Source organism: Gymnoscopelus braueri (genome assembly GCF_963280865.1).
Source record: "Gymnoscopelus braueri genome assembly, contig: SCAFFOLD_124, whole genome shotgun sequence".
Classification (NCBI taxonomy): domain Eukaryota; kingdom Metazoa; phylum Chordata; class Actinopteri; order Myctophiformes; family Myctophidae; genus Gymnoscopelus; species Gymnoscopelus braueri.
Genome location: NW_027660916.1, coordinates 27,926 through 54,675, shown reverse-complemented (window position 1 = coordinate 54,675; position 26,750 = coordinate 27,926). Strand labels below are relative to the sequence as shown.

Here is a 26,750-nt window from a genome sequence, read left to right as displayed (position 1 = left end):
CCGCTTCCTCCAGCCGGAAATAAATAACTCAAACTCCCATAAACCACCACTTCATAAAATTGCCGGTGATTGGTTGCGCCTCAACCGGGCATTAACTCTAAAGCTTCCGTATGGCCTTTTCACCGTGTCAATCAAATATGGAAGCCACTCGACCAATCAGCTATGAAAGTTTCTTCCAGGTGGGCGGGGCTATGTCATATTCTCGCCTAGCAAGCTTGTACTGCAATTTCTGCAAATCAACCTGCTGCAACTTCGTCTATTTACTCCTCAGCACTATGCGTTTATTGTGTTCTGTTTCGGTATATTTGATGACATTTCCGCTATAATGAACACGTCTGGGTGCTGAGGGCTGTTTTATTTTAACCCATGGTCTCTTATAGTCCACACATTGCTGTGTTTTAGCGTTGGGGGGCTTGTTGCAGTCAGTGTGGCCTCCAGGCAGCCAGACAGGGACAGCCGCGGATGCGAATTCACTCCATCTTCAAAGCATTGTTGCCCTGCTCCGCTAAACAGCATGTTTATTTCATAAAGATGACGGCGAGGTGGACACTGTAAACTAAATGACTGTCAGAAATATCGCCTCCATTTGTAATATGGTAAGTAAACTAAGCCATTTCCCCCTCTATCGATCGCCTGCAGACTGCTGCCACTGTCATGATGAACCTTGGTAGCCTAGCTCTGGTACTCTATGGCATATCTATGGCGATGAGGTGTGTGTGTGTGTGTGTGTGTGTGTGTGTGTGTGTGTGTGTGTGTGTGTGTGTGTGTGTGTGTGTGTGTGTGTGTGTGTGTGTGTGTGTGTGTGTGTGTGTGTGTGTGTGTGTGTGTGTGTGTGTGTGTGTGTGTGTGTGTGCTTAGAGTCCTTGCAGAGAGGATGCATGTTATTTATCTCTCTGAGGGTCTACAAATGGAACCAAATGGACCCTTTCATTTGCATGCACAGTTAAAATGGATCAGAACACAGAGGGTTTTGACTTGACCGGAGGTGACATGCCTGGGTCTGATTGCATAAGCTGTTGGTGTCACACATGTAATCCTAAAGGGATGATGGTGGTGTGATATCTTCTTGATTGCTCTGCATCATGGACTCCTGCTCATCTGTGTTGTTGACACGATGACGGTAGTTGTGAAAGTGCTGGTTGAAGCCCTGCTTTACTGCTCTCTTTGGTTAATACCAAGTTATCTTTACTTTGACGTGGTGTTATATTGCTAAAGTACTCACACTCCCCAGGCAGTGGCTGTCAGTGTCAGGTACATAATCAACTGATGTGTTACCATGATCATCACATTGTTCCGGCCTCCTGTCAGGTGTGGAAAAGTCAGGGCTTAACACTTTTACAGCACCTACAACCAGAGATGTACAGATAAATATTTTTTCCTCCCCGATACAGGTACCCATAACTTGTATTATGGGTATCGGTTGAACCGATCCGATAACAGTGTGTAATATTTAAAAACATCTATGACAGTGGTTCTCAAAGTGGGGTCCAGGGACTCTCAGGGTTCCTTGAGGATGTTCCAAATGGACCCTTACAGGTCTGTAACTCTTGAGTTATGGGGGTCCTTGAAATTTAAAAGTTTGAGAATCATTGATGTAGGAATACATACAAATATATATAAATATATATATATATATATATATATATATATATATATATATATATATATATATACATAATATATATATATATATATATATATATATATATATATATATAAAACAGTAGCGCAACATCAACTGACGCGTTCACAATACAAAATAATTGATTACTGTAAGGGCTACTAGCCTACTACACACTGCAAGACATTTGCTCCGATTATGCTCTCGCCGACCTTTTTTGGCGCTCGCCTGACATACAGTATATAAATTGCATTTATTTCGGTGTGCGAGAAGAAGTCCTCATGATGAGTAAAGATAATGGCAACTAGTTGAACTGCCGTTCAAAGTTGTCATTATCTTTAACCCATGAGGAGTCATGGTGAAAACAATTGGGCCCATCATCACTTTAGTCGTCTGCAGTCGTCCCAAGTGATGGTCTGTTGTTGACACTAATCTAATAGACAACAATGTGACTGAAATTGAGCTCAGTCTGTCCCTTGAGGAAAGCAGTGAACCTTTTAACAGGTGTGTTGTACATGGCTTGTATTGAACTCTTATCCTTATTGTGTACATGTACACAGCCAAGCAAAAAAGAATACCCAGTCTCATAAATAAAACGACTAACAAACTAATTTAGCACACGGTCAAATCCATGTCATATTTTAGATTATATGAATAATAAATATAAATATGGATGGTTCTTTAATGAATTGACACATTATCCCACGACTTAATTAAATGAGATCATCTTTGCAATATGTTGATTCTGGGTGTTCTGCTTATGTTCATTTGACCTTTAGGTCTTTATTGAAGTTGGCATAGATGTCCAGTACCAAGTTGTGAATTGATGAGTTTGTTTGTTTTTTGCATATTTTCAAGTCCCATCATAATGGAATATTGTTGGAGAGATCTTTTAATAATAGTTGTTGTTGTTGTTACAAATGTTGAGGAGACAAATCCAAAGCATTTTACTCTAATGTACCAGTATATCTTCAGAGATGTAATGAGCAATGTCTTGAATCTTGAATACTGTACCAGAAAGTAATGGGCTTTAGGTTACCCTTTCTGTTATAAAACAGTCCTTCTCCTCTAAGGAAGGAAAGTATGTGTGTATATGCATTCATCTCACATCATGTGTACTCGTGAGTGTAATGTGTGCATTATGTGCATGTCCATCCAGATTCCAGACATAGGTATACACTTGCATACTGTAGGTGCAGCATCTCCTTGGGCTCAAAGCGTAACCGGAACAAAGAGGTATTCAGGGGTTTGTTTCAACCTAGAGAAATGACGGTCATAGAATGTCAAAGCCGTTGAAGTGTCTTGTGTTCCTCAACAAAGCAGTGCCTCGCAATTTCACAAAGCTAAAGAAGCTTTGAATTCTGAAATGTAAAAAGGGTCTGTCAAGAGATAAGTGGTGTGTGCCACATTCATGTTAAATACTCTTGAAATGTCACAATGTATTGACCCCTTTTATAACGTGACAGACAGCCCCTGACTCATTTAACCAAAGTATTCAAGACTTTGTAGGCTTTGTACGGGCACATTGAGTGGTTCATGAAACCCGATAGACGGGAATGTTGTTGTCATAGGACAACACAGGAACTGTCACAGGAATAGAGTAATCAATGGCACTGAATGAGACAGGCCTATAAGCTGGCTTCATCTCTTCAGCGGGGCTTTGAAGCCTCCGGTAATCTGTTGTCGGTGGTTGGACATGGACAACATTTCCATAATTATGCATTAGTTTTGCAGCGTACTTGATACGGCGGAGGCCTTAGCTCCCTCTTAGTAAACATTAACATAAGGCGTAGGCTGGATCAAGATGACATAGATTGCAACCGTGGCCGTGCAGGATCATTTGCATACTTATTTAATATACAAGCACAGGAGTTGATGTTTTTTTTTTTTTGCCTTTCTTGTCTTTCAGGGCACCAATGCCTCTGCTCTGGAGAAAGACATTGGTCCGGAGCAGTTCCCAATCAATGAACACTACTTCGGATTGGTCAACGTAAGTGCCACTAAAATAGTCCCATGATTCTCATCCATTATAACAGAGGTCATTTTCCAGAGCACCATTCTCTTGTTTCAAAACAAAGTGCCAGCCAGCACAGAGTGTGAGTCACGTCCTCTATTGCTGGCACTGTTGAAGCAAACAGCTTGTGGTGGTGGTGTTGATGTTGTGGATGTGCCAGTAAGTCTCTTGAATGAGGCATCATTTCTCCCCCTCAAGTCTGAAGCCTTCCAGGCACCCTGCCAGATGGACTGAGCACAAAGTATTGATGAGTTAGATAAGGATCATATTCACTTAATTGTTTACCTGATGGATGATGAGTTTTGCCTTCAGGCTACGACCACAAACATAGCAACATATGGATGGTGGTCCTTGACTCCTTTTCATTCGCTAACTTTAGCCAGTACTATTTGCAGGCTTTTGTGGAACACTGTTGTATTCTGTGTCTCTGACGGGAAGGTGCACCCCGCCCCCTCTCTCTGTTTTTTGTTTGTGTCATTATTCCTTCCTAAACTATCCCCCCCTCTCTTCCCAACCAGTTTGGAAACACATGCTACTGTAACTCAGTGCTGCAGGCCCTCTACTTCTGCCGACCCTTCCGGGAGAACGTGTTGGCCTACAAGGCTCAGCAGAAGAAGAAGGAGAACCTGCTCACATGCCTGGCCGACCTCTTCCACAGCATCGCCACACAGAAAAAGAAGGTGGGCGTCATACCGCCCAAGAAGTTCATCTCACGGCTACGCAAGGAGAACGGTGAGTGTGTGTGTGTGAGTAGGGGGGGGGGGGCAGGGGATTAAGCCTGATTTATACTTCGCACACCGGAAATATCCAATCTACAAGCTCACAACGTGGTGCAGAGCTTGTAGATTGGCTTTTTTCGGTGCGTGACAGCGGCGTGCACCCAGGTATAAATCATGCTTATCCTGGTCCTACTGGGTTAGCGCCACCAAACTGAGAGCAAATTTGGAACCAAGGGCAAGCAGGAGTCAGTGATGGTTAAATACAAGGATTCTTTCCTCGTGAAGCTGTGTGAGCTTTGTTTCATCAGCAGATAGCTGAGCTGCTGTACACCGGTAGCAGGGCAGGTGAATGGGTGAGGTGAAGGTCAGGTGTGTGTTGGTGGTAAGGTCGTCCAGAGCGTAGAAGTGGAATAGAGGCAGATTGTTCTCTGTTGTCCGACTTGGAGGAAGCTCTTTATGTGAATGAACAATGCCCATCTCTGTTCAGACTGGGCTTTGGTCAGCTGCCTTCTCTCTCTCTCTCTCTCTCTCTCTCTCTCCCCCTCTCTCTCTCTCCCTCCCCTGCCCCCCCCTCTTTTTCAACTCTCACTTTTCACCCATATTTCCGGAACAGGAGTGTGATCAGACCTCTGTATTATCATCCGAGGACGACAATTTGATGTGCAATTGGCATCTTTCTTGAGTGTTAATCAAATTACATTGAAAGCGCACTGTTGCTCTTAACCTTAACAAACAATAACATTAGACGATTGTGGGTAAAACCTACATCTCTGAAACAGATTTATTTGAGATAATCGCTATCGTTTTTGCATAATAGTTTCCATGTTGAAAAATGTTCATACATTTTCAAATATTAAGAAAAGCAGAAATAGCTGATCTACAAGGTAAGCTATTTCCGCTATCAGCTGTTTCCGCTATTTTCTACATTGTTTTGAAAGAATGAAATGATTAAATATGTCAGTCATTTCTTTGTATATTTAAGTTATTTCGTCATATCTGCCCTGTGCAACTTTTGATTACACATCCTAAAAGGCAAACTGAAATAAAAATTGTATTCATAATGTTTCAATGTTCAATGCCAAAAACACAATTAAATCAAAACTATTTGATTTCTGCGATCACCATCTAACTGTGCGTTCAATCCACCCCCCCCCCCCCCCCCCGCAGACCTGTTTGATAACTACATGCAACAAGACGCCCACGAGTTCCTCAACTACCTGCTGAACACGGTGGCCGACATCCTGCAGGAAGAGAAGAAGCAGGAGAAGCAGAACGGACGCCTCAAGAACAACGGCGGCCCCCTCGCCACCGAGACGGAGCCAGAGAACAAGACGCCGACGGAGCCCACCTGGGTGCACGACATCTTCCAAGGCACGCTGACCAACGAGACGCGCTGCCTCAACTGTGAGACGGTGAGCGGGTGCAGCCTGGCACATCTTGGGGGTATCACTCTCTCTCTCTCTCTCTCTCTCTCTCTCTCTCGTTCGGTCGTGTCGTTCTGAATGCCATGGAGTCGGGAGCGGACCTGAACGCAACAGCACCAGTTTGAATTGGACAGTGGAGATGCCTCAAAATGTCTTTTAAAAATGAAAAACTGACTGATTTCCTGACAAATAAAAGCTTATGCTCAATAAAGCTGTACTTCTGACCATACAGTAGTAGATTAACGATTCGTCACTTCATGAGTTTGTCAAATGACAGCGTGGGTCAATGTGCTTCTAGAACCTCATCCAGCTTCTGCATGGCCTTGAGCCTAAATACGTTTACTTTAACCCATTAAGACCTGAGGACCCGATTCGAACAGTTTTCTGAAAAAACTTAGGTTTCCATATCAGTGGTGCTCAAAGCTTTTCATGTCAAGGAACCCCAAAATTATATATTTAATTTGACCGCCGACCCCATCTCAAAATAATTTGTTCCAGGGACCCCCAGAAGCAAAGATCTTTTTGTTTTTCAAAAATAGCTTGTATCCCGGATTTAATGGGTTAAAGGCCCTGACACACCAAGCTGCCACCGATCAGTTTATGTGCTAAGAATCACTGCCGAGCAGAGGCGGATTATTAAGACGGCCCACCTCTCCAGTGTGTGCATCAGCGGATGATGGTTCCTGATCTCTGTACGAACCCTTCTGAGTTCTGTCGACGGTCGCTCAAATCGTTCAGTAGACTAATTAGCTCTGAAGTAACAACAGTCCACTACAGCGAGGACACTATCGGACATGGTTACTGTGTGTACATAATGCAAGCACTGTTGAGGGTATATATTGTTGTATATTTTGTTAATATCTTTTGAGTGTGACGTCTTTTACCCTGCCGTATCTACAGTACTTTTCAGTGCTTTTCTGCCCCCTGTAACTGTGTCTCAGCTGCCTTCATTTCCCGCGTGGGATCAATAAAGGTCTTATCGTCTCCTTTTTAACAGGTGAGCAGCAAAGATGAGGATTTTCTGGACCTGTCCGTGGACGTGGAGCAGAACACATCAATTACACACTGTCTCAGGTAGGCCATGACCCAGTATTTATCCACGCTGTATGATAGCAGGCTGTCCTCCCCTTTTTTTGTAAGGTGCGGGCTGAAGCCTGAATTATACTTCTTATTACACGCCGACATCGCTCTTCAGAAATAGCTTGTAGATCTACTATTTTAAGCATGTGACATCGCAGCACAATGAAGTACGACTCTAGCCTACTGTTTCTCAATGTCGGTTCCCAGGGAACACCAGGAGTCCAAATGGACCCTTATTGATCTGTAACTCTGAGAGTGTACAAATGGAACCAAATAGATCCTTACGGGTCCATTTGGTTCATTTTGTACACTCTCAGAGTTAAATAAACACTCCAGAGTTGTGTAGATTATTGGTTCTCAAAGTGGGTCCTTGGGAGGGTACCAGGGGGTCTCCAGCAAAATTAGTTAACACATTCCACGCCAGAGTTTAATATCATAATGTACTCACCAGTGCCAGCGATTTATTGTTGTTTTTTTGTTTTTGTTTTCACGTCGCCACAGACCTCGCTAAATACCTTAAGATCACACGTTAAACTGTTTGTAGACACACAGGGTATCTGTGTGAGTGGCCCAGAGAAGACCGTTTCAATCGGCGACATTCCATTTTGCAGTTGTCGCGGTTTATGTTAAACAGCGATCAGCGAGGAGAAAAACAACAACCGAGATAATGGCGGATTAGGTGGGAATGGTGGGAACGAAAATCTCCGGATACGGATATTTCCATATCCGGGTGTGCTACAATGAAATGTGTCACTGCGAGGGAGGCCTACAATGAAATGTGAACCTGCAAAAAAAAGGGGGAAAAAAGACCACTTCGCGTAGATCTACGCGACTGGCACGCTGCGCAATTATTTAGGTTCGCGTAGATCTACGCGATTGGCACGCAATTTGTTAAAGGTTCGATGACATTCATTTTCACTTTTTTTTATTTTCAATGTTTTATTTGGGGTTTTATGACCTCAATTACACCCAAAAAACCTGAACTTAGAATATTCAGTGGATTTTCTGTGGTCTGGGGTTTTCTGAATAACTAGGCTGAAAAGTAATCTGAGCTTGGCCCGTCGACAGTGAGGTCACAGTCGATTAATCCCGCCCACTCTCCTCCTCGCCCCTCCCCTCCCCTATCCTTTCCTTTGGGGGGGGGCGGAGCAGAGGCGATGATTGACAGGCAAAATCCCTCACCAGCGACACCCGCAGGCAAAGATTTATTTTTTCATTGCAGTTGAAAAGGCTTTAGAAATGTGAGAGAAAAACACCTGCCATGGATCACTGGAATTGAATTTTCACTTAAAACTTTTTGTACACTTTTGAAGGACCAGGACAAAGACTTTGAATGTGGTGTAAAAGTGAATGTCATTAAACCTTTAATATAGCGTCACAATTATTTTAACCATATTTTATACTTTGGCTATTCAAAAATAGCAGATATACTGTACAAGCTCATAGCGCGGCACGCTTGTAGATCTGCTATTTTTTTTTAATCCCTATCACAAAATATTTTTTAGATGGGGGGTCCTTGAGATGAAAAAGTTTGAGAACCACTGGTAGATTGAGGTAAAAAAAAAAACATGTCTGTGGCCTAATGTATATTGGGGTTGAAATGGTTGAGAATCACAGCTCTATTCTAACTGAGGCTTTGTTCTCCACAGGGACTTCAGCAACACAGAGACCTTGTGCAGCGAATACAAATACTACTGTGAAACGTGCTGCAGCAAGCAGGAAGCACAGAAACGGTCAGTCACACACCCACACCATGGCCCAATCACACTTGGAATAGTTCCTGACATTGTCCTTGCAGTAGTTCAAAATGCTTGTCACGGGGTGTCCCGAGTGGCGTAGCGGTAAAGTTCTAAGCTGAAATGTTGTTGCCCTCACGAGTATAGTAATAGAAAGGTATGTTTTGTAGTGGGATACGGTGAGGACACTGTAACCTTGTGTTGTTGTTTTTCTGCATAGTGCAGGATAGGTGTATACTAATGTATACTGTTGTTCTGTTTTGACGGTCCTTCGTATAGTTTTTCTTGCCTTTGGATTGCTGTATACGACAGTACTTTCCTTACTCTGTACCTGTGACTCTGTAACTCTTACTCTCACTGTGCCGCCCCTGGGCGACTGAAATTCTCCCACGGGATCAATGAAGGTATCTATCTATCCATCTATCTACAGAATGCGTGTGAAGAAGCTGCCGATGATCCTGGCGCTGCACCTGAAGAGGTTTAAGTACATGGAGCAGCTGCATCGCTACACCAAGCTGTCGTACCGCGTGGTCTTCCCTCTGGAGCTGCGTCTGTTCAACACGTCCGCCGACGCCGTCAACCTGGACCGCATGTACGACCTGGTGGCCGTGGTGGTCCACTGTGGCAGGTACACATCACACTCTGTTCACCGTGGTGGTCCACTGTGGCAGGTACACATCACACTCTGTTCACCGTGGTGGTCCACTGTGGCAGGTACACACAACGCTCCGCTCACCAGCCCCCTAAGGGGGGCGCTAGAGGTGTTTTCACCAAGAGGTTTGGGGAAGAGGAGCGCTGTTTTCAGATAGGATACTGGCAGCAGTGGCTACTGAAGCCAAAATGCTGTGTTGCTTACCGTGTATGCGAGGTAGTGAGGATGCATTTGCACACTCACTTGTAAACCTGTTATGCAAAGTAGCCATTTGGGTACTTTGCATAACTCATGAAGTGTGTGTGTGTGTGTGTGTGTGTGTGTGTGTGTGTGTGTGTGCGCGCGCATGAACAAAAAACTGTGGGAGCGCTGTGGTGTTTGCTCTCAGCCAATCATAGGCTGAGTCTTCCCTATCCATCCTGGAGAAACGGTATTGCATGGGGGAAGACGCTGGCCGCGTGATTTGTCTAGCCATCAATAACGGGGTCAGTCTGTCTATAGCTACTCGAGCAAACCGCTGGACCTATCAGTGCCAAATTATTTTTGCACACTGTCAGTAGGCTAAATGAGTGCCTATTATTATTTATTTAATGTTTTATCCCATTAACTGATTCACTGCCAATCACATAGATCTACGCGAACCGCTTTAAAGCCGCCACGTGCCAATCGCGTAGATCTACGTGAAGTGAAAAATATATATATATATATATTTAGTTGATTAGTTGAAGATCTAGACTCCTATCCACTTCCTTGTTAACTTAAAACTTTAAAATGCTGTATTTCGGCTCCTGAGTACTTTTTTTTTCCAATGGAAAACTCTGGCACTGGCTAAAAAAATATGAAAATACCTCGACCTATTATTTTATACTGAAATATTGAACTTTAATCTTATAATGGAAGTCAATGGGGTTCGGATTGGGCTGAAACCGTCCCCAAATTTTACGTCATAGACGAATGACATCACAGTCTGGCCACACCAAGCTCCAGATCCACATTGGAGCCACACCGTTCCCATGTGGATCCCCAGATCCACGTGATTGTATTCATCAGTCCCACCAGGGGACATTACATCATTACATCACTGCATCTGGCTGCTGCTTGGTGATGCCACACATGATGGATTCTTTGCGGGTAAAGCATGTCTCTTAAAACAGTGGTTCTCAACCTGTTGGTCATGACTTTGGGGGGGTCCCCAGATCACAGTGAAGTGACAATTTAAAGACTTTTAAGACCCTTTTAATACTTAAAAGAAAAGAAAAAGACCATTACGTATTAAAAACTGGTCAAACATTGGCCAAATTGTCAAATAATATAAGAAAGAAGCAAAAATTGTGAAAATAGCCGATCTACAAGCTCACAACGCCTCTCATTGCGAGGCGTTGTGACCCCATTTGAGATCCAACGCACTAATGTATAAAAATCAATAATGACCAGTCAACTGTGGCTGGTGCAGTATTAGTGCAGGGCTGGAGATCAGTGTACTGTGTGCACGTATTACGTAATAACTCTCCTCACATCGCTCACTCTGTTTGGACAAGCTGGAATTCGTCTCTGTCAGTTGGAAACCTCATATGTCCAAAACTGTTACTTTTCAGGATTCAAATTACAAAATGGCAAAAGTATCAGATTGACAGATTCATCAGGCCTGATGAAGACCTGCAGAGATGAAGGCCGTGCGACGGCGGCTTCGCACGGCCAAAATAGAAGATTTACAAGTAGACAATGAGCTGTGTAGATCGCCTATTTGCTGTGTGCAGTAGTTTGTCGTGTCATTGTGTAGATGTGTGCAATTTTCGGCTAAGGAGTGACTTGTGTCTTGTCCTCCCTCAGCGGGCCCAACAGAGGACATTACATCACCATCGTGAAGAGTCACGGCTTCTGGCTGCTGTTTGATGATGACATTGTAGAGGTGTGTCTCCGTCTGTCTGTGTCTCTCTGTCTGTCTGTCGCTCTCTCTCTCTGTCTCTCTCTGCCTGTCTCTCAATCTGTCTCTCTCTCTGTCTCTCTCTGCCTGTCTCTTTCTCTGTCTCTCTCTGTTTTTCTGTCTGTTAGGCCTGTTACAATTATTACATAATCGCCTAATTGCAATTATTTTAGATAATCGCACTTAATCGTTTCCATGTTGAAAAATGTTCATAAAGTTTCAAACATTTTCAAAAAGTAGTGGAAATAGCAGATCTACTCTCTCTCTGTTGCTCTCTCTCTCTGTCTGTCTCTCTCTGACAGACAGACCGTTAACACATTGATTGCCAGAATTATTTCAGATTTTTTGCATTTTCATGCCAGGGTTTTTACATTGAAAAAAAAAAGTACTCAGGAGCTGAGATACAAAATTTTTAAGTTTTAAGTTAACAAGGAAGTGGATGGGAGTCTAGATCTTCGACAAATCATATCTCCTTGGTCTTTGGGTCAAATTATTATTATTATTATTTTTTTCCTAAAAACGAGTTAACTCGATCTAGGCAATCAAGCGATGGATTCGTAAAAACGAGTTAACTCGATCTAGGCAATCAATGTGTTAAGAGGTCTGTCTGTCTCTCTCCCCCCCTCGGTAAAGGCTCTGTTGTTGTTGTCTCTTCAGTAGAAGCCCTGGTATTAGCTGGTTTCATGGGCATCATGTAGCGCCTCACCCTCTCCCTTGTCTCCTCCTTTTGCAGAAAATCGACGCCCAGGCCATCGAGGAGTTTTACGGTCTGACGTCAGACATCTCCAAGAACTCTGAGTCTGGATACATCCTCTTCTACCAGTCCAGGGAGTGACCTCTCACCCCCACCAAGACCCCCCTTTCTATCCTATACCCACACCACCCCCAACTCTTTGCCGCTGCCACCGAGACACGTGCCAATAACCTTCTCCCAAAAGCCTGCCTCCCGGGCGTAACATGCACTTCATTTCCCAATTACCCCCCGTCCCCCGTCCCCGTCTTTCCTCCCTGTGCTCGGCATGCTGGGAAGACCATAAACTCACTCTTCTTGAAACCCCAACCCCCTTCAATCACCTGCATTTTGACTGCACTTTAGAAAAGCAAAAGCAACAAGCGCTCTCTCTCCAACACCAGAGACCAGGAGCAGAAGGGAACAGAAGTATCCCTCCTTCTGTTTTCCCCCAACAGCCCACCAGGGGTGACTCTACCTGGGGCTACCGAGAGCCACGCTGGGGCTGAAGGAACTTGCTGCTGTCAGGAGTGGGTTCTAGTCATCTCTTAGGCCTGATTTTATATTTGGTCGCGCGCCATGTCGGGTGCCGCCGATTTACAAGCTCAGAACACGTTGCGCTGCGACGTGTTCTGAACTTGTAGATTTGTTATTTTAGGTGTGCGACACTGGCCGTGGCAACTAAGTCTAAATCAGGCTTTATGTACATAAAGGTCTCACTTCCACACCTATCACCTATCCTCTCATTAGGGCTATCCCCGTCTCTGTTGGTGTCTGTCGACCCCATCTCGTGTCTCGTCTGTGCCCCGCTGGTGAACCACGCGCCAGGAAAAGAAAGGTTTGGTTGCGTCTCGCCATTTCTGCGTGCTTTTTTCCCTCTTTTTTTTTTTTGCGTTAACGTTGAGCCATCTCAAGTTTCAACCGGGCCTCGTATCTTATTTGGAACTACTACGAAAGCTGTCCGGTGAGCGTGCGGGTGGGAAATGGTTGAAAGACCCGGAGAGAATGACTTTGTTACGTTTGTCGTCTGTCCTCTCAAATAGGTGTCGTTCAGTCCCTCATCCTCCTTATCGTCTCTGTCGGGTGGAAACCTCATATGTCCAAAACTGTTAACTTTTCAGGATTCAAATTCAAAAGTAGCGAAAATAGCAGATCTATAAGCTGGAGCTTGTAGATCTGCTACTTTTTGGTGCTTTTCTGTGAGGCTGTAGTATGATCGAGTAGGGCGTTAATTTGCCAAAAAAAACTAAAAGTTTGAATATGGAGATAAGTGGTTTCTGCCCGACAGCAACGGTATGTTCTTAACATGTTTGCTTTCCAAGTCTGGTTGTACACTGTAAAAGCCTGAGTGTTCATTTAACTCCATTTGGTTCCACTTTGGTTGCTACATTTATACACTTGCAGAGTTAAAATAACACTGAGGATTTTACTCTGTGTAGAAAGCACCCAGCAGTCCTGCGCCAGCTGCATCCCCTGAAAAAAACGTTTCCAAAGGTGTAAGAGCCCTATTTATTTATCTTATTTATTAACGTTTGGTATTTGTAATGTTGACTGCTGGTTAATGAAGGCGCGTGTGTGTGTGTATGTTAGTGTGTGTATGGCTGTTTTTTGGAAGGGAAAAGTATTTTGTGAGTCAGAACTCCTCATGAAAGACGAGGTGTATTTAATACACCATTTTATAGGACAGATTTGTCTATGGCTGGACAAGACATGTTTGATTTGTGTGTATGTGTGTGTATGTGAGCGAGAGTGAGTGCATGCATGTTTTGGTTCCATTTGTGCGTGCGCAGCAAAATCGGGATATTTTAATGGACTTTTCGGCCGTACGGAATTTATGCCCAGTGACGTGAAATAGCGCGTTTTACGTCATTGTTTCGTGTCAACATTAAGCAGAGAATTACACATAAGTTAATGAGGTACTTTTCCCCCACATTATAAGATCTCCCGTCAGAACTATGGGATTTAGGTTAAAAAATAACAAACTTTCCCCTCAATTTAACACATTGGGTGCCAAAACCGTATATATACGGTTTTGCGCATACTAACGTTGAGTGCCAAAACCGTATATATACGGTTTTTGAAAAAAAAAAAAAAAAAATTTTTTTTTTTTTTTTTTTTTTTTAATTTTTTTTTTTTTTTCCTTCACAGCAACAGGAAATATCACTCCTACAAGATTTAGACTCCAATCCACCTCCTGGTTAACTTATGACTTCAAAAACCTGTATCTCGGCTCCTGTGCACTTTTTTTTTTTACAATGTTAATTTAACTTTTTTGAACTGGCTGCAACTATGGAATGGATTTCCGAATGTTTTAAATTTTTTCCCCCCGATTGTACGAGACCTGTATGTGTGTAATGAGGGGATCACCGTGAGGACGGTGATCACTGAAATTTTTTTGTGACTACTTGAAAAAGGTTCAAAATGTTTAAAAAGTCCTGGCACTCAAAGTATAATATTTTAATAAACCTCTGGCACCCAATGTGTTAACCATGGGAATGTAAAAAACAACCCATAAGGGTCCATTCATACGCAATAACACTCACAAGATTTGACCTTCCCGACTGCCTACGCTTTTATTTGACAAAAATAAAATAATAGTGCAATAGAAAGTGAAGTTTTTCCAATTGTGTCAGTGAGACAAGTAGATGTGTCACTGTTCTAGTGTTTGTGGTAGATATGTCCTCCCTGCCAGCTGGTCTTATTCAGAAAGTAGCCGACCTACAAGCTTGTAAACCGGCTTTTTCCGGCTCGCGAAATAAATTAAGTTAAGCATAAAAACTGTGCTGTATGTCCACGCACAAGGACACTGTCACTCTTCATGTGCAAACGAGCCCTACTGTAGTGTCAGCACTGCAGCATACGCTGGTCGCATGTCGCTCTTAATGTTCCATTTCCTATTTCTTTCCTTTTTTTCTTATTTTTTTTTATATATATTATGTCAATGTATGTCAATGCCACTGTTTTGACTATTGCTATTTTCCATTCCTACGTCCAAGTGCTTTGTATGTGGAAAAGGTCTTCATCGCTTTGTAAGCCCTCATTAGACACCTGACTCTCTGGGATGACGTAAACCGCGTGTCCCAGTTTTTGGTGTTCAGTGTAGCATCAGTGTCTGTGGCAAATGTGCGCACACACACACAAACAACCTCCAGTTAGATTCTCCTGTGCAGCCGCAAGCATGTGTTACTGTCACCGTCCCCCTCCTGCGTCTGCGGTGTAACTGGGCCACATTAAACAACCCCTTCTCGTTTGTGGGACATTCTGCTTGTCCCAGAAATAAACATCCCATCTCAAACCGAGAGTAAGTTGTAGAGGTAGGATGTAGTTGGGTTGTTGTAGTGTCTCTGTGTGTGTTTGTAGTTGAGAGAGACAGAATTTGGGGTAGGTCATGGGGGGAGTCATGGGTTGCACCACCTAGCAAAGTTCTGGTGTAAAGGACTTCTAAGTCAACTAAAAGTAAAGATGTTGCACCACACAAAATGGCTATAACGTACTTCTAAATAACTACTAAGCGTTTACGCAAGCATTAAGGTCTCCTTACAATGGCAGACCGATTTGAATTAATCATTGAATTAATTGAATATTGTATAATGAACGAGTCAATCCTCATAAGCGCACTTTGCAAGATGACATCCATTGAATGTTTATATTTATGTTTACATTTAACCACAATTCAACATAGTCAATGTTACGGGGGATAAAATGTTAGCCTAATAGATTGATAATTCGGCATAACGGTTAATGGCACTGCTGCCTTTGAAGACAATGGGAATGATAGTGCTGGGGTTATTGTTGTCCAGTGAGTGAGTTAATGTCTGTATCTCTCTGTAGCTGTGTTTACAGAGGGAGTCAGTGTTGACTGGATTAGATGACTCATATGTCAATGTATGTGACTATAATGAAAAAAGAGGGTCGCACTCAGAAATAATATTTTTATTGCATTTTAATGGTCCATCTTATGCCATTCCAGGCCACCCGGCCTTCATCAGCACACTTCTTTCGTGCATCATCCTTCAAATGTCCAACTCTGTGTTGTGCAGCCACACCCTCGTCTCTGGTACCACTTGGAAGAGGCCGGCCTCCAAAGGTGGTCTGTACAGGGGACAGGTGGTGATTATGTGTTCTGCTCAGTTGCGCTGCTCTCGCATGCTGCGCTGTCTGCCAGGCCCCACTTCTTCATAGCTGATTTGAAGCAGCCAACCCCAGTTCACAGGCGCTTCGGCAGGGTCCATTGGTAGATCTTCTCCTTTGAGGCCATCTCCTTTCTTTATTTTTTTTATATCAAACATTTTTAAAAATAGCTATTTAAAAAAAACATCCGAGTAGATACAGCCATTTCCATTAGCTACGGGCTCACACCTCAGTACCGTCAGCAGGACTGTGGCCAATCCAGAAGAATTTGTCTTCCTAAGTTCTGAGTGAGAAATACATTATATATCATGAATTATTTCGATCCATTCCTCCACAGTGGTTGATTGTGGTTGCAACCACTTTCTTGTGATGGCCTTCTTACTTGCCACTAGAAGGATCAGAATTAGTTTCTTGTCATTATTGTCCAGTAAGTCATATGGGAGGTTACCCAGGTATAAGGTATCAAACCGGAAAGGGATGATGATTCCAAATACAGCTTTCAAGTGTTCATGAATTTCCCTCCAATAGTGACAGTAGTCTTGTTGAGGTGACGCAGTCTCTTCTGGTGGGTCTTGTCTCTGTTGAGGTGACACAGTCTCTTTTGGTGGGTCTTGCCTCTGTTGAGGTGACGCAGTCTCTTTTGGTGGGTCTTGCCTCTGTTGAGGTGACACAGTCTCTTTTGGTGGGTCTTGCCCCTGTTGAGGTGACACAGTCTCTTTTGGTGGGTCTTGCCTCTGTTGAGGTGACGCAGTCTCTTTTGGTGGGTCTTGCCTCTGTTGAGGTGACGCAGTCTCTTCTGGTGGGTCTTGCCTCTGTTGAGGTGACACAGTCTCTTTTGGTGGGTCTTGCCTCTGTTGAGGTGACGCAGTCTCTTCTGGTGGGTCTTGCCTCTGTTGAGGTGACGCAGTCTCTTCTGGTGGGTCTTGCCTCTGTTGAGGTGACAGTCTCTTTTGGTGGGTCTTGCCCCTGTTGAGGTGACGCAGTCTCTCTTGGTGGGTCTTGTCTCTGTTGAGGTGACGCAGTCTCTTGGTGGGTCTTGCCTCTGTTGAGGTGACGCAGTCTCTTTTGGTGGGTCTTGTCTCTGTTGAGGTGACGCAGTCTCTTTTGGTGGGTCTTGCCTCTGTTGAGGTGACGCAGTCTCTTTTGGTGGGTCTTGCCTCTGTTGAGGTGACGCAGTCTCTTTTGGTGGGTCTTGTCTCTGTTGAGGTGACGCAGTCTCTTTTGGTGGGTCTTGCCTCTGTTGAGGTGACGCAGTCTCTTCTGGTGGGTCTTGCCTCTGTTGAGGTGACAGTCTCTTTTGGTGGGTCTTGCCTCTGTTGAGGTGACACAGTTTCTTTTGGTGGGTCTTGTCTCTGTTGTGGTGACACAGTCTCTTTTGGTGGGTCTTGCCTCTGTTGAGGTGACACAGTCTCTTTTGATGGGTCTTGCCTCTGTTGAGGTGACAGTCTCTTTTGGTGGGTCTTGCCTCTGTTTAGGCGACAGTCTCTTTTGGTGGGTCTTGCCTCTGTAGTGGCTCTGAGCCTGGGCACAGGAGTTGAGCTGCATGTTACACACCTGGCACAGTATGACGCTGTTGCCACCCTGACGATGCTCCCGTTGGAATCTCCACACCACAGCCGACTCTTCCTCCTTCTCTTCTAACCCCCCTTCCTCCTCTCCATCCTCCACCTCCTGACTCCTGGGAGGGAGGTTGCTTTCCAGCCAGCCTGAGATATTGCGGCGCTTTATTCCTTCACCATTCAGTTCTGCGTTGAGGTGAGTGACACAGTCTCTTCTGGTGGGTCTTGCCTCTGTAGTGGCTCTGAGCCTGGGCACAGGAATTGAGCTGCATGTTACACACCTGGCACACGGTTTCCACCCTGGCGATGCTCCCGTTGGAATCTCCACACCGCAGCCGACTCTTTCTCCTTCTCTTCTAACCCACCTTCCTCCTCTCATCCTCCACCTCCTGACTCCTGGGAGGGAGGTTGCTTTCCAGCCAGCCTGAGATCTTGCAGAGCTTTATACCTTCACCATTCAGTTCTGCCTTCTTGTCAGAAGGTGTTTTTGTTTTAGTCTTGGCTTTCTTCTTTTTAGGGACCACAGGAGCTTCTTCACCATCCTGTTCTGCCTTCTTGGCAGGTGTTTGATTCTTGACCTTCTTCATTGTAGGGGCCACAGGAGCTTCAGGATTGGGGTCAATGTTCGCTGGTCGCTGTCTGTTGAGGTTGGCTGGGTCTCCTGTCCTCTCTGGGGTGATGGTTTAGTCTGAGTAGCGGGAGATGTAGCGATGGATATATGAGGGCCCGGCTCAACTCTCACCCTTTCCTCCGGACATCGGCGAACACACTGATGAAGGCCTGATGGCTGTCTGTAACGGCATAAGATGGACGATTAAGAAACAGATCATTTTCTGAGCGCGACCCACTTTTTTCATGAACGTTAACTGTTTACTAGGACAAAGCTCCAGATGATCAGAGCGCGCGGTGGATCTCAAACAAATTGTATGCGACCACACATTACTTTACAAACAGTTCTGTGTACTACTAGCTACGTTATGCCATAAATAGTAGTGGTGCAACATAATTTAGTAACTCAGTAGTTACAAACTAACTTGAAGCTAAGCCTCTCCTATCGACAGTGGTCGAAAAAGTAATCGCATGTTTTACTTAAGTAAAAGTATCAATACTGCAATGTGGAAACACTGTTACAAATACATGTCCGGTAATAAAATTTTACTTGAGTAAAAGTACAAAAGTATTGGGATCAAAATGTACTTAAAGTACCAAAAGTCAAATGACTCATTATCATATGTCTAAAATGTATAAAAAAATCTTAAGAAAATAGCAGATCTACAAGCTCACAACACTTCAGAGCTTGTAGATCGGCTATTTTCAAAAAGCCAAAGTTTAAATAGGGCTGAAGTGGGTATGTTTTGTAACTAGTAACTAAAGTTTTCTAATAATTATAGTGCAAAAAGTGCAATATATACTAATAATAATAAATACTTCAGGAAAGTAAAAGTACCTCAAATTTGTTTTCAAGTACAGTAGGCCTACTGGAGTACATGTACTTAGTTACTTTCCACTGCCTATCGACTTTACACCCTAACGTAGGACTTAAGTTATGTTCAGTTGATGCAACCCTGCCCAGGCACTTGACCACTTAACCCATTTATCCTTTTTGACCAGGGTCCCCCAGGGGTCTAAACTTGGTCTCCCCCTTATTTTCCCCTCCACACCAAATCTCGTAAAAAATAGCCGATCTAGATCTGCTATTTTTGCAGAACGTTTGCCTATAATGACTCACTAGGGTTCATGTTGTTAAGGATATTCATGTATGCTATCTCTATCGTTGTCTCTGTCACTGGTTTAAGTCAAGAAGAATATGTGCCAAACTGGAGAAGCTAACACAAACACTATTGTTTTTCTTTGTAAAATTCACGCGCGTGTACATATGTACGTGGACGTAGAAAAGACTCCTGAAAATAGGATGCTATTTTTCTAAAATCGGGAACGTGAAATACTAAAGAAGGGAAGGTGTTCGTCTGCAAAGGTTTTAGCTTAAATCTTAAAAAGAATCCCTGTAAAAAAAACTGTGCTATTTTACAATCAGCTAATTACATAATCAATGGCATCGTCATCATCGAGCAATTAACAATCCATGGCGTCAGGGATGCTGCTTGGTGTCGGGTTGAACCAAGCCATGGGAGAGAAGAGTAAACCGCAACTGTCAGACCTTCTTTTTCTTTTCTCGTCTTTTCTTTTTTGTTAATAACGGGGTGGGAACGGAGACGTGCCGTCTCTGTCTACATAATATACGCTATGATCTTCCATTAACACTTATGCACACGCCCTCACCGGGACCCCCAGTCATTGCACTTCTGAAGTGGTCTATATACACTTATTATATTGTCGCTGTAGGGCAGAAAACTCCTATCTCCGTGTTCTAACGCTTTGTGTTTTTTCATAAATGAATGCCCTACTTGATCATACTACAGCGTCACACAAAAGTAGCTGATATACAAGCTCAAAACGCAGCGCGACGCATTAAGAGCTTGTAGATCTGCCACTTTGCTATTTTTGAATTTGAATCCTGAAAAGTAACTGTTTTGGACATATGAGGTTTCCACCCAACAGACGATATCGTCGCTTTAGGGCAGAAACCTTGTATGTCCAATACGCTTCAATTTTAAAGGTTTAATGACATTCACTTTTACACCACATTCAAAGTCTTTGTCCTGGTCCTTCAAAAGTGTACAAAAAGTTTTAAGTGAAAATTCCATTCCAGTGATCCATGGCAGGTGTTTTTCTCTCACATTTCTAAAGCCTTTTCAACTGCAATGAAAAAAGAAATCTTTGCCTGCGGGTGTCGCTGGTGAGGGATTTTGCCTGTCAATCATCGCCTCTGCTCCGCCCCCCCCAAAGGAAAGGATAGGGGAGGGGAGGGGCGAGGAGGAGAGTGGGCGGGATTAATCGACTGTGACCTCACTGTCGAAGGGCCAAGCTCAGATTACTTTTCAGCCTAATTATTCAGAAAACCCCAGACCACAGAAAATCCACTGAATGTTCTAAGTTCAGGTTTTTTGGGTGTAATTGAGGTCATAAAACCCCAAATAAAACATTGAAAATAAAAAAAGTGAAAATGAATGTCATGATACCTTTAAGGAAATGGGGGGGCTTTGTTCCAATGGATCCAGTGTAGTTATTATTTAGTCACAAGCTCTTGTTTATACTTTTCATTGGTTCAGTATTTATAAAACCCACAGACACCACTTTAACTTTCACTTAAAATTAATACATAGATCTACAGTACAAGTGTAGATCACGACACGTTGTGAGCTTGTAGATTGGCTATTTTTACTACTTTTGTGTGACACTAGTATTTAGGGCATTAATTTACCAAGAAATTAAATATTGAAATATGGAGATACAAGGTTTCTGCCCGACAGCAATGATATGGTCTTTATATATACATAACAGTGTATATCTTAATGTGATAGCATTGTACCTAAGAGACCTCAGGTGCAATGCATTGTGGGGGACCGTAGCAGGTTGTGTTCTGCTGCGAGAGGTGAGGAGAGAACAGGAGGGGGCGATAGAGAGCCCTCCCGTTTCCGCTGAGCCGGGTCAACTGAAAGTGCACTTTATTAGATGAGCGTAAATGCTTTAACATGAAGAACCACATTCTAACACTACTTTTTTGGGGAATTTTCATTTTCATTCTGTTCAATAAAATGACTTTATCAAAACTAACTTGTCGGATTTGGTTCTTCATTCTTTCACGTGTCGTACAGAAGTACACTTTCTTAGAGGTAGTCGAATATATTGGATGTACTGATTTATTGGGCTGGTGTCTCCATTTTGTACCATATCGTTGCCAGATCAGTGGTTAACCCCTCCATTGTGTTTTTTACCCGTTTAAGTTTACAGGTAAAAAGTACCCTTTACATTTCTTTATTGGAACAAGGCTTCATGATATCCTCAGAACAGCCATTTTAACGCAACAAAATTAATTATCACCATTTTAGTTAATTCTGAGTAAAATAAAGTTTGGGTTTATGAAAATAAATGACATTTTACCTTCTTTCCTGACATATGCATCCACCATAGATGTCACTTTTGTTAATCATATTAAGTTAAAAAATAAAAACTGAAAAGAAGTATGACAGATGGGGTTGTTGGATAAAATGTGTGTGGTCTGGAAAAAATAGAAAATAACACCAACTAGACCATACCCGTCGGGGGATATGAGCACCCAAAGTGTGCAGTTTGGGCTATGTGCTGTGCACAGACACAAAGTGAGTTTGTACTCTGTACTACAACACACACGCAAGAGCGCATCCCGTCGCAGTGTCGTGGAGCCACAGAGAACACACAAACACCCGAGCATAAACGGTTCCAACAGGCGGAGCCGTTCGCCACACACGCGCGACCAGAGCCGTCCCGCGAACACACTGCCGTCGCACAAATAATGTACTTTCTGACACGTGCCTCCCCAACGTGCATGCGTTTTCATAGACCTGGTTGCTTGTTTCTCTCACGAAACCTGGCAACCCTGTAAAATGCATTTATCTCATCGGGAATGCGCAGTAACGGCGCAAACTCTACGATCGTAGAGTAAAAAAAAAGGCTAATAAATAAACAGCTTGAATTTGGGTAAAGTGAAAAACGGGCTTCATGTGCAAGTGCAGAGCAATTGCTTCAGCCACTGAGGAGAACCAAGCACTTCAGACAGACTGACATTACTCAAATTATAATAGGATAAATCTCTTGAATTAACAAATCAAGCATAAAACAAACAGACACTCAAATGTGGGCAACATAAACAACACAGAAAGTGAGGCAACATGTCATTGTAAATGTCCATCCTTACTTCGCGTCGCTCACACACGTCGAATGCTCACTCCAAATGAGCTGGACTGAAAAGGGTAGGAGATGAAAAAAGCGAAATATGCGATGCGATGCGCATATTATGCGATGCGGCCTTTTTGAAAAAACGTTACCCCAGCATAATTATGCGCCATTTTTCTGATTCTGCGGTAAATTCTGCGATCGCATAATCGCATTTCTCTGGAGGGTCTACATTATGGTCATGTGCATATACAGGGCCAACCTACTTCAAACTCGGCGCATGCATCGGCAAGGACTCGAGGGAGTGCAGTGCCTGCTGTGAATTTATGTTTTTTGTTAATATGTATTTTCAATATTTAACCAAATCTCTTCGCCCGAAAATAGCCAATCTACAAGCTCACAGCGCGTCATGTGGCTATTTTCAGCGAATGTTCCCTCCACAAAAAATAAGTTCCTATCACACAAAGATTTGGCGGACCCCCTGCAGTAACTCCGAAACCTCTGTTGAAGTCTCATGATTTACCATGATATAATACCAGGATATTGTTTTACACACACACACACACACTCTCTCTCTCTCTCTCTCTCTCTCTCTCTCTCTCTCTCTCTCTCTCTCTCTCTCTTTGCTCACATGTTTCAGGACCTCTGAGTTCTGTTGCTGCTTGCTTGTCTTCTCATTGTTACTTTGCCACAAAAGTATCTGTCAAAATTCTCTCCTTTTGTCAATTCAACAATTGCCTCCAAGGCTGTTCTCTTCATCCTTTCGGTGTTACATCACAGTATTCTTCTGTTCTGAGAAGAGGAAATGAGTTGAAGAAGACATTAAATTACCAGCAGCCCTAACATAATCACACATTTTATTTGGCCCCTAACCACCTCACATGTCTTCCAGTTTATACAAATTAGTTTTAAGATGAGACCATTGGACCATGTCTTCGTCATTTCCCCAATGGGAAATTAGTTTTGGACATACGCAAGCTGCCACAAAGTGGAAACAATAGATAAATGTGGTACAATTCAAAACAGTGTAATACATTTGAGGAGGGAGACCACTGTATACTTCATTATTACACTAATTATAAATAATGAGTATTTAAAAATTAACATAATTTTTGGGGCAAAATTGGCAAAATGTCACTAAACCTCAAGAGAATTTTCTTCCACCACTGACAGAATGGCACCACTCAGAACTTGATATGCATCTGGTGCCTTGCTCATGGACACTTCAGCAGGACAGACACAGTTCTTGAACCATGGTCATCCAACTGGAGGGTGTTTTCTACATTTCGTCTCTGTCAGGTGGACAGTGGTGTAAATTAACTAAGTACATTTACTCAAGTAGCATACTGTGCTTAAGTACAATTTTGAGGTATGTTTTGTAATATTAATCTACTCTGTTAAAAAGTTTTAGAGACCCCCCCCCCCCCCCCGACAAGCGCTTGGAATTGTTGGAGCTTAGGCATTACATTTAGTTTGACTCGGTTCCCACAGATGAATATTGTGAAGATAGATGAACTACAACTACTGCTATTTTCAAAATGTTTTCCTCTTCCTTATATTATTTGACAATTTGGCCAATGTTTGACCAGTTATAGTATAGTTTGTTGATTACTTTTGATGTAGTAATGGTCTTTATGTTTTCTTTCTTTTTATTTTAATTGTTTTAGGTATTAAAAAGTCTTAAGTCATTAAATTGACACTTTATTGGGACCCCCCCCCCTGGTTTAATACCCACACTGTGAATTGAGATGAAAATGGTGAGATGATGAAAAATGATTTCCTCTGTTTTATCCACCACATTAACAATGAGATTGTGACCGTCACACCACTGCACAGAGTTCTAGAGAGAGTTCTAGACAGAGTTCTAGAGTCTATCTCTGACCAATTAGGCTCAAATATACAGGAATAATGAATAGCTGTTATTGGCTGTAATATAGACATATTGGGCATACATTTACATCTGACAAGCTTCCGAACCACAAATGATGCGTAGCCTGCGAGCTAGTTCAGGCAGATACACTCGAGAGGTTTACACGCATATGCATTTCTATGTGGGAGATGTACTGTATGTGACGTGTCAAGCAGCTGACCAATTGGTGGTCTACTTAAAGGGATAGTTCACCCCCAAAATGACTTTTTTTTCTCTATCGATTAGTCACCACTTGGAGACTTGAATTCATGGATGTATATATATTTTTTGTCGCATTCCTAAGCCAATTATTTGATGACCGGCAGCGGTTCCGGTAGGAGACACAAAGAGTCTCCTTTGTATCTCCTACCAGAACCGCTGCCTACCTCATCATCAAATGATTGGCCTAAGTGAAAAAAATATATATATCCATGAATTCAAGTCTCCATGGGGTGACTAATCGATAGGAAAAAAGTATTTTTTGGGGTGAACTATCCCTTTAAGCTCACCTGATTCATTGCACTTCCTCTTGCTGTCAGTGTTGCCACTGATGTTGTATTTGCTTTGTTTTCTCCCACCACCACCCCTTTCCCTAAAGGTTCTGTTTCCCTGGTGGGGTTTGTTATAGATGTATATCTCCATGCTCTTAAATGGTTGACTGCTAATGTGCTGATCAGGGAGTAATGTATGTCAGAGCCAAGATCAAATATAATATTCACACTTGTATTTACATTTTATAAATAAAATGTTCTCAAGCTATTATTGGTCTCAATATATTTGTGAGTTATCTGACTGAACTCATGATTGGTAGCATCATGTCCCACTAAAAGCAAATGATCCAAATTCACTTTTTTTAATCAAAAAAACAAAAGGCAGAAATTCTACACAGCGTTATGGATCATTGTTCCATGGTACTGTATCTGTCAGTGTAGATTAAAAGTGTGATCCGGTGACGTGTGAGTTACTAGAGCAGTGCATCACACTGGCTGTTAAAAGACTCATGCATTAGAGGAATTATTGTAATTACCCATAATAGTTATAATTACTTACAGGCATAATTGCCTCTAGACTAGAGCATTAACAGCATGCTGGTGGCCGACTCTGTGCAGATTGGGTGATATCGCACACCCGATGACACAGATTTTAATTTGTGTGGGCTACATCCATAATTGGGTCAGACTTCCGTGGGCCATTAAGCCTGAGTTATACTTGGTTGTGTATCGTGCCTTACATGGAAAACAGCAGATCTGCAAGCTCACAGCGCATGGCGATGCAACACATTGTGAGCTTGTAGATCTGCTATGTTAGGTGTGAGATAGCGGCGCACAGCTAAGTGTAAATCAGGTTTTAGTGTCCTCCCCATGCACGTCTCCAAATAATGCATTATACAATTTTAGGGTGTGTGGGGCGGGGGGGGGGGGGGGGTTGGATCATGGTTTCCCCAGAATGCTTCTCTGATGTTTTAATTAACAGCTCTTTCCTGAGATACAGCAGGAGTAGGGTTCATGGCGGACAGACACTGGTCATGTGCTGGCATAAAGAGCATCCATTATTACGCTATGGAAGCCACAGGCGGCCTCGGACATGACGCCGCCAACTGTCTCTTTCTCTGAAAAGATCCCAATGCGCACGGTGGACTTCTATCTGACACATTTTACCCCCCACAAAGAGCTGTACAAAACGCCGAATGTACATGCAGAGATACACACGTACACACATGCAGTCCATCCTGGAAAACCATGAACCCCTCACCAGCATCGACAGGCGTTGTGGTGATGAATGTCATTGCAGTGAAAGCAATGGGCCGGGGAAGCAGAAAAGGACAATAATGAATATGAAGCAATGCGTCATTGTGATAAATGTTTAAGAAGATAACATTTTCTCATTATTTTGTGGTATTAAACTAGTCGTTGATTTGAGATGGTTTCAAAATTTTCAGATGCAACATCATTATTTTGAGATAAAAGACATTATTTTGTGACATTATTATTTATTGTGTCCGCCAGGCCGAAGGTGTGGGCGAGACTATGTTCTGTGTGTCCGTCCGTCCGTCCATTCGTCCGTGTACAGCTAATCTCTGGCACGTTGGACCGATCGGAGTGAAACTGTGCACACTCCCTGGATGCCAGAGCAAAACCTCTAGCCCAAACTTTTCACATTGGCCTGTTTAGCGCCACCAGGAGGCCGATTTTTGCTGAACACATTTTCTTATATCACTATACAGATTTTGTCCAAACATCACTTAAATCGGTACACATTATAGTCATGTGATAAAGACAGATCTGTCCGATTTTTCATATTCCATCCTGATTGGCTAAGATTGGCTTCCAAAGTTTGCGGCCTTGCGGGAGTGGCCCGTTTTGAACAAAATGACTGCCTTCCAAAGTTGTCCGGGTGCGGGTCCTGGGTAGGCAAGCCGGCCTGGCGGAGACCTGTGCTCCGAGGACCACGCCTTTCTAGTTTTATAATGACTTACAG

General features: G+C 43.2%; 1 protein-coding gene across 2 annotated transcripts; it reads left to right on the top strand.

Annotated features, from left to right (window-relative positions):
• Positions 1-243: 243 nt before the first annotated feature.
• Positions 244-13,904, top strand: usp46 (ubiquitin specific peptidase 46). Of its 2 annotated transcripts, XR_013932788.1 has the most exons (10): positions 244-596; positions 3,531-3,611; positions 4,154-4,367; positions 5,522-5,766; positions 6,776-6,852; positions 8,508-8,591; positions 9,025-9,222; positions 11,077-11,155; positions 11,904-13,070; positions 13,112-13,904. XR_013932788.1 is itself a non-coding variant. In XM_080457459.1 (9 exons), the coding sequence occupies exons 1-9, from the start codon at positions 561-563 to the stop codon at positions 12,003-12,005; spliced, it is 1,116 nt and encodes a 371-aa protein (XP_080313585.1). In that variant the 5' UTR covers positions 244-560; the 3' UTR covers positions 12,006-13,904. The 2 variants fall into 2 exon arrangements, 1 of the variants encoding a protein (XP_080313585.1); XM_080457459.1 differs by having other exon boundaries at positions 11,904-13,904.
• Positions 13,905-26,750: the final 12,846 nt, after the last annotated feature.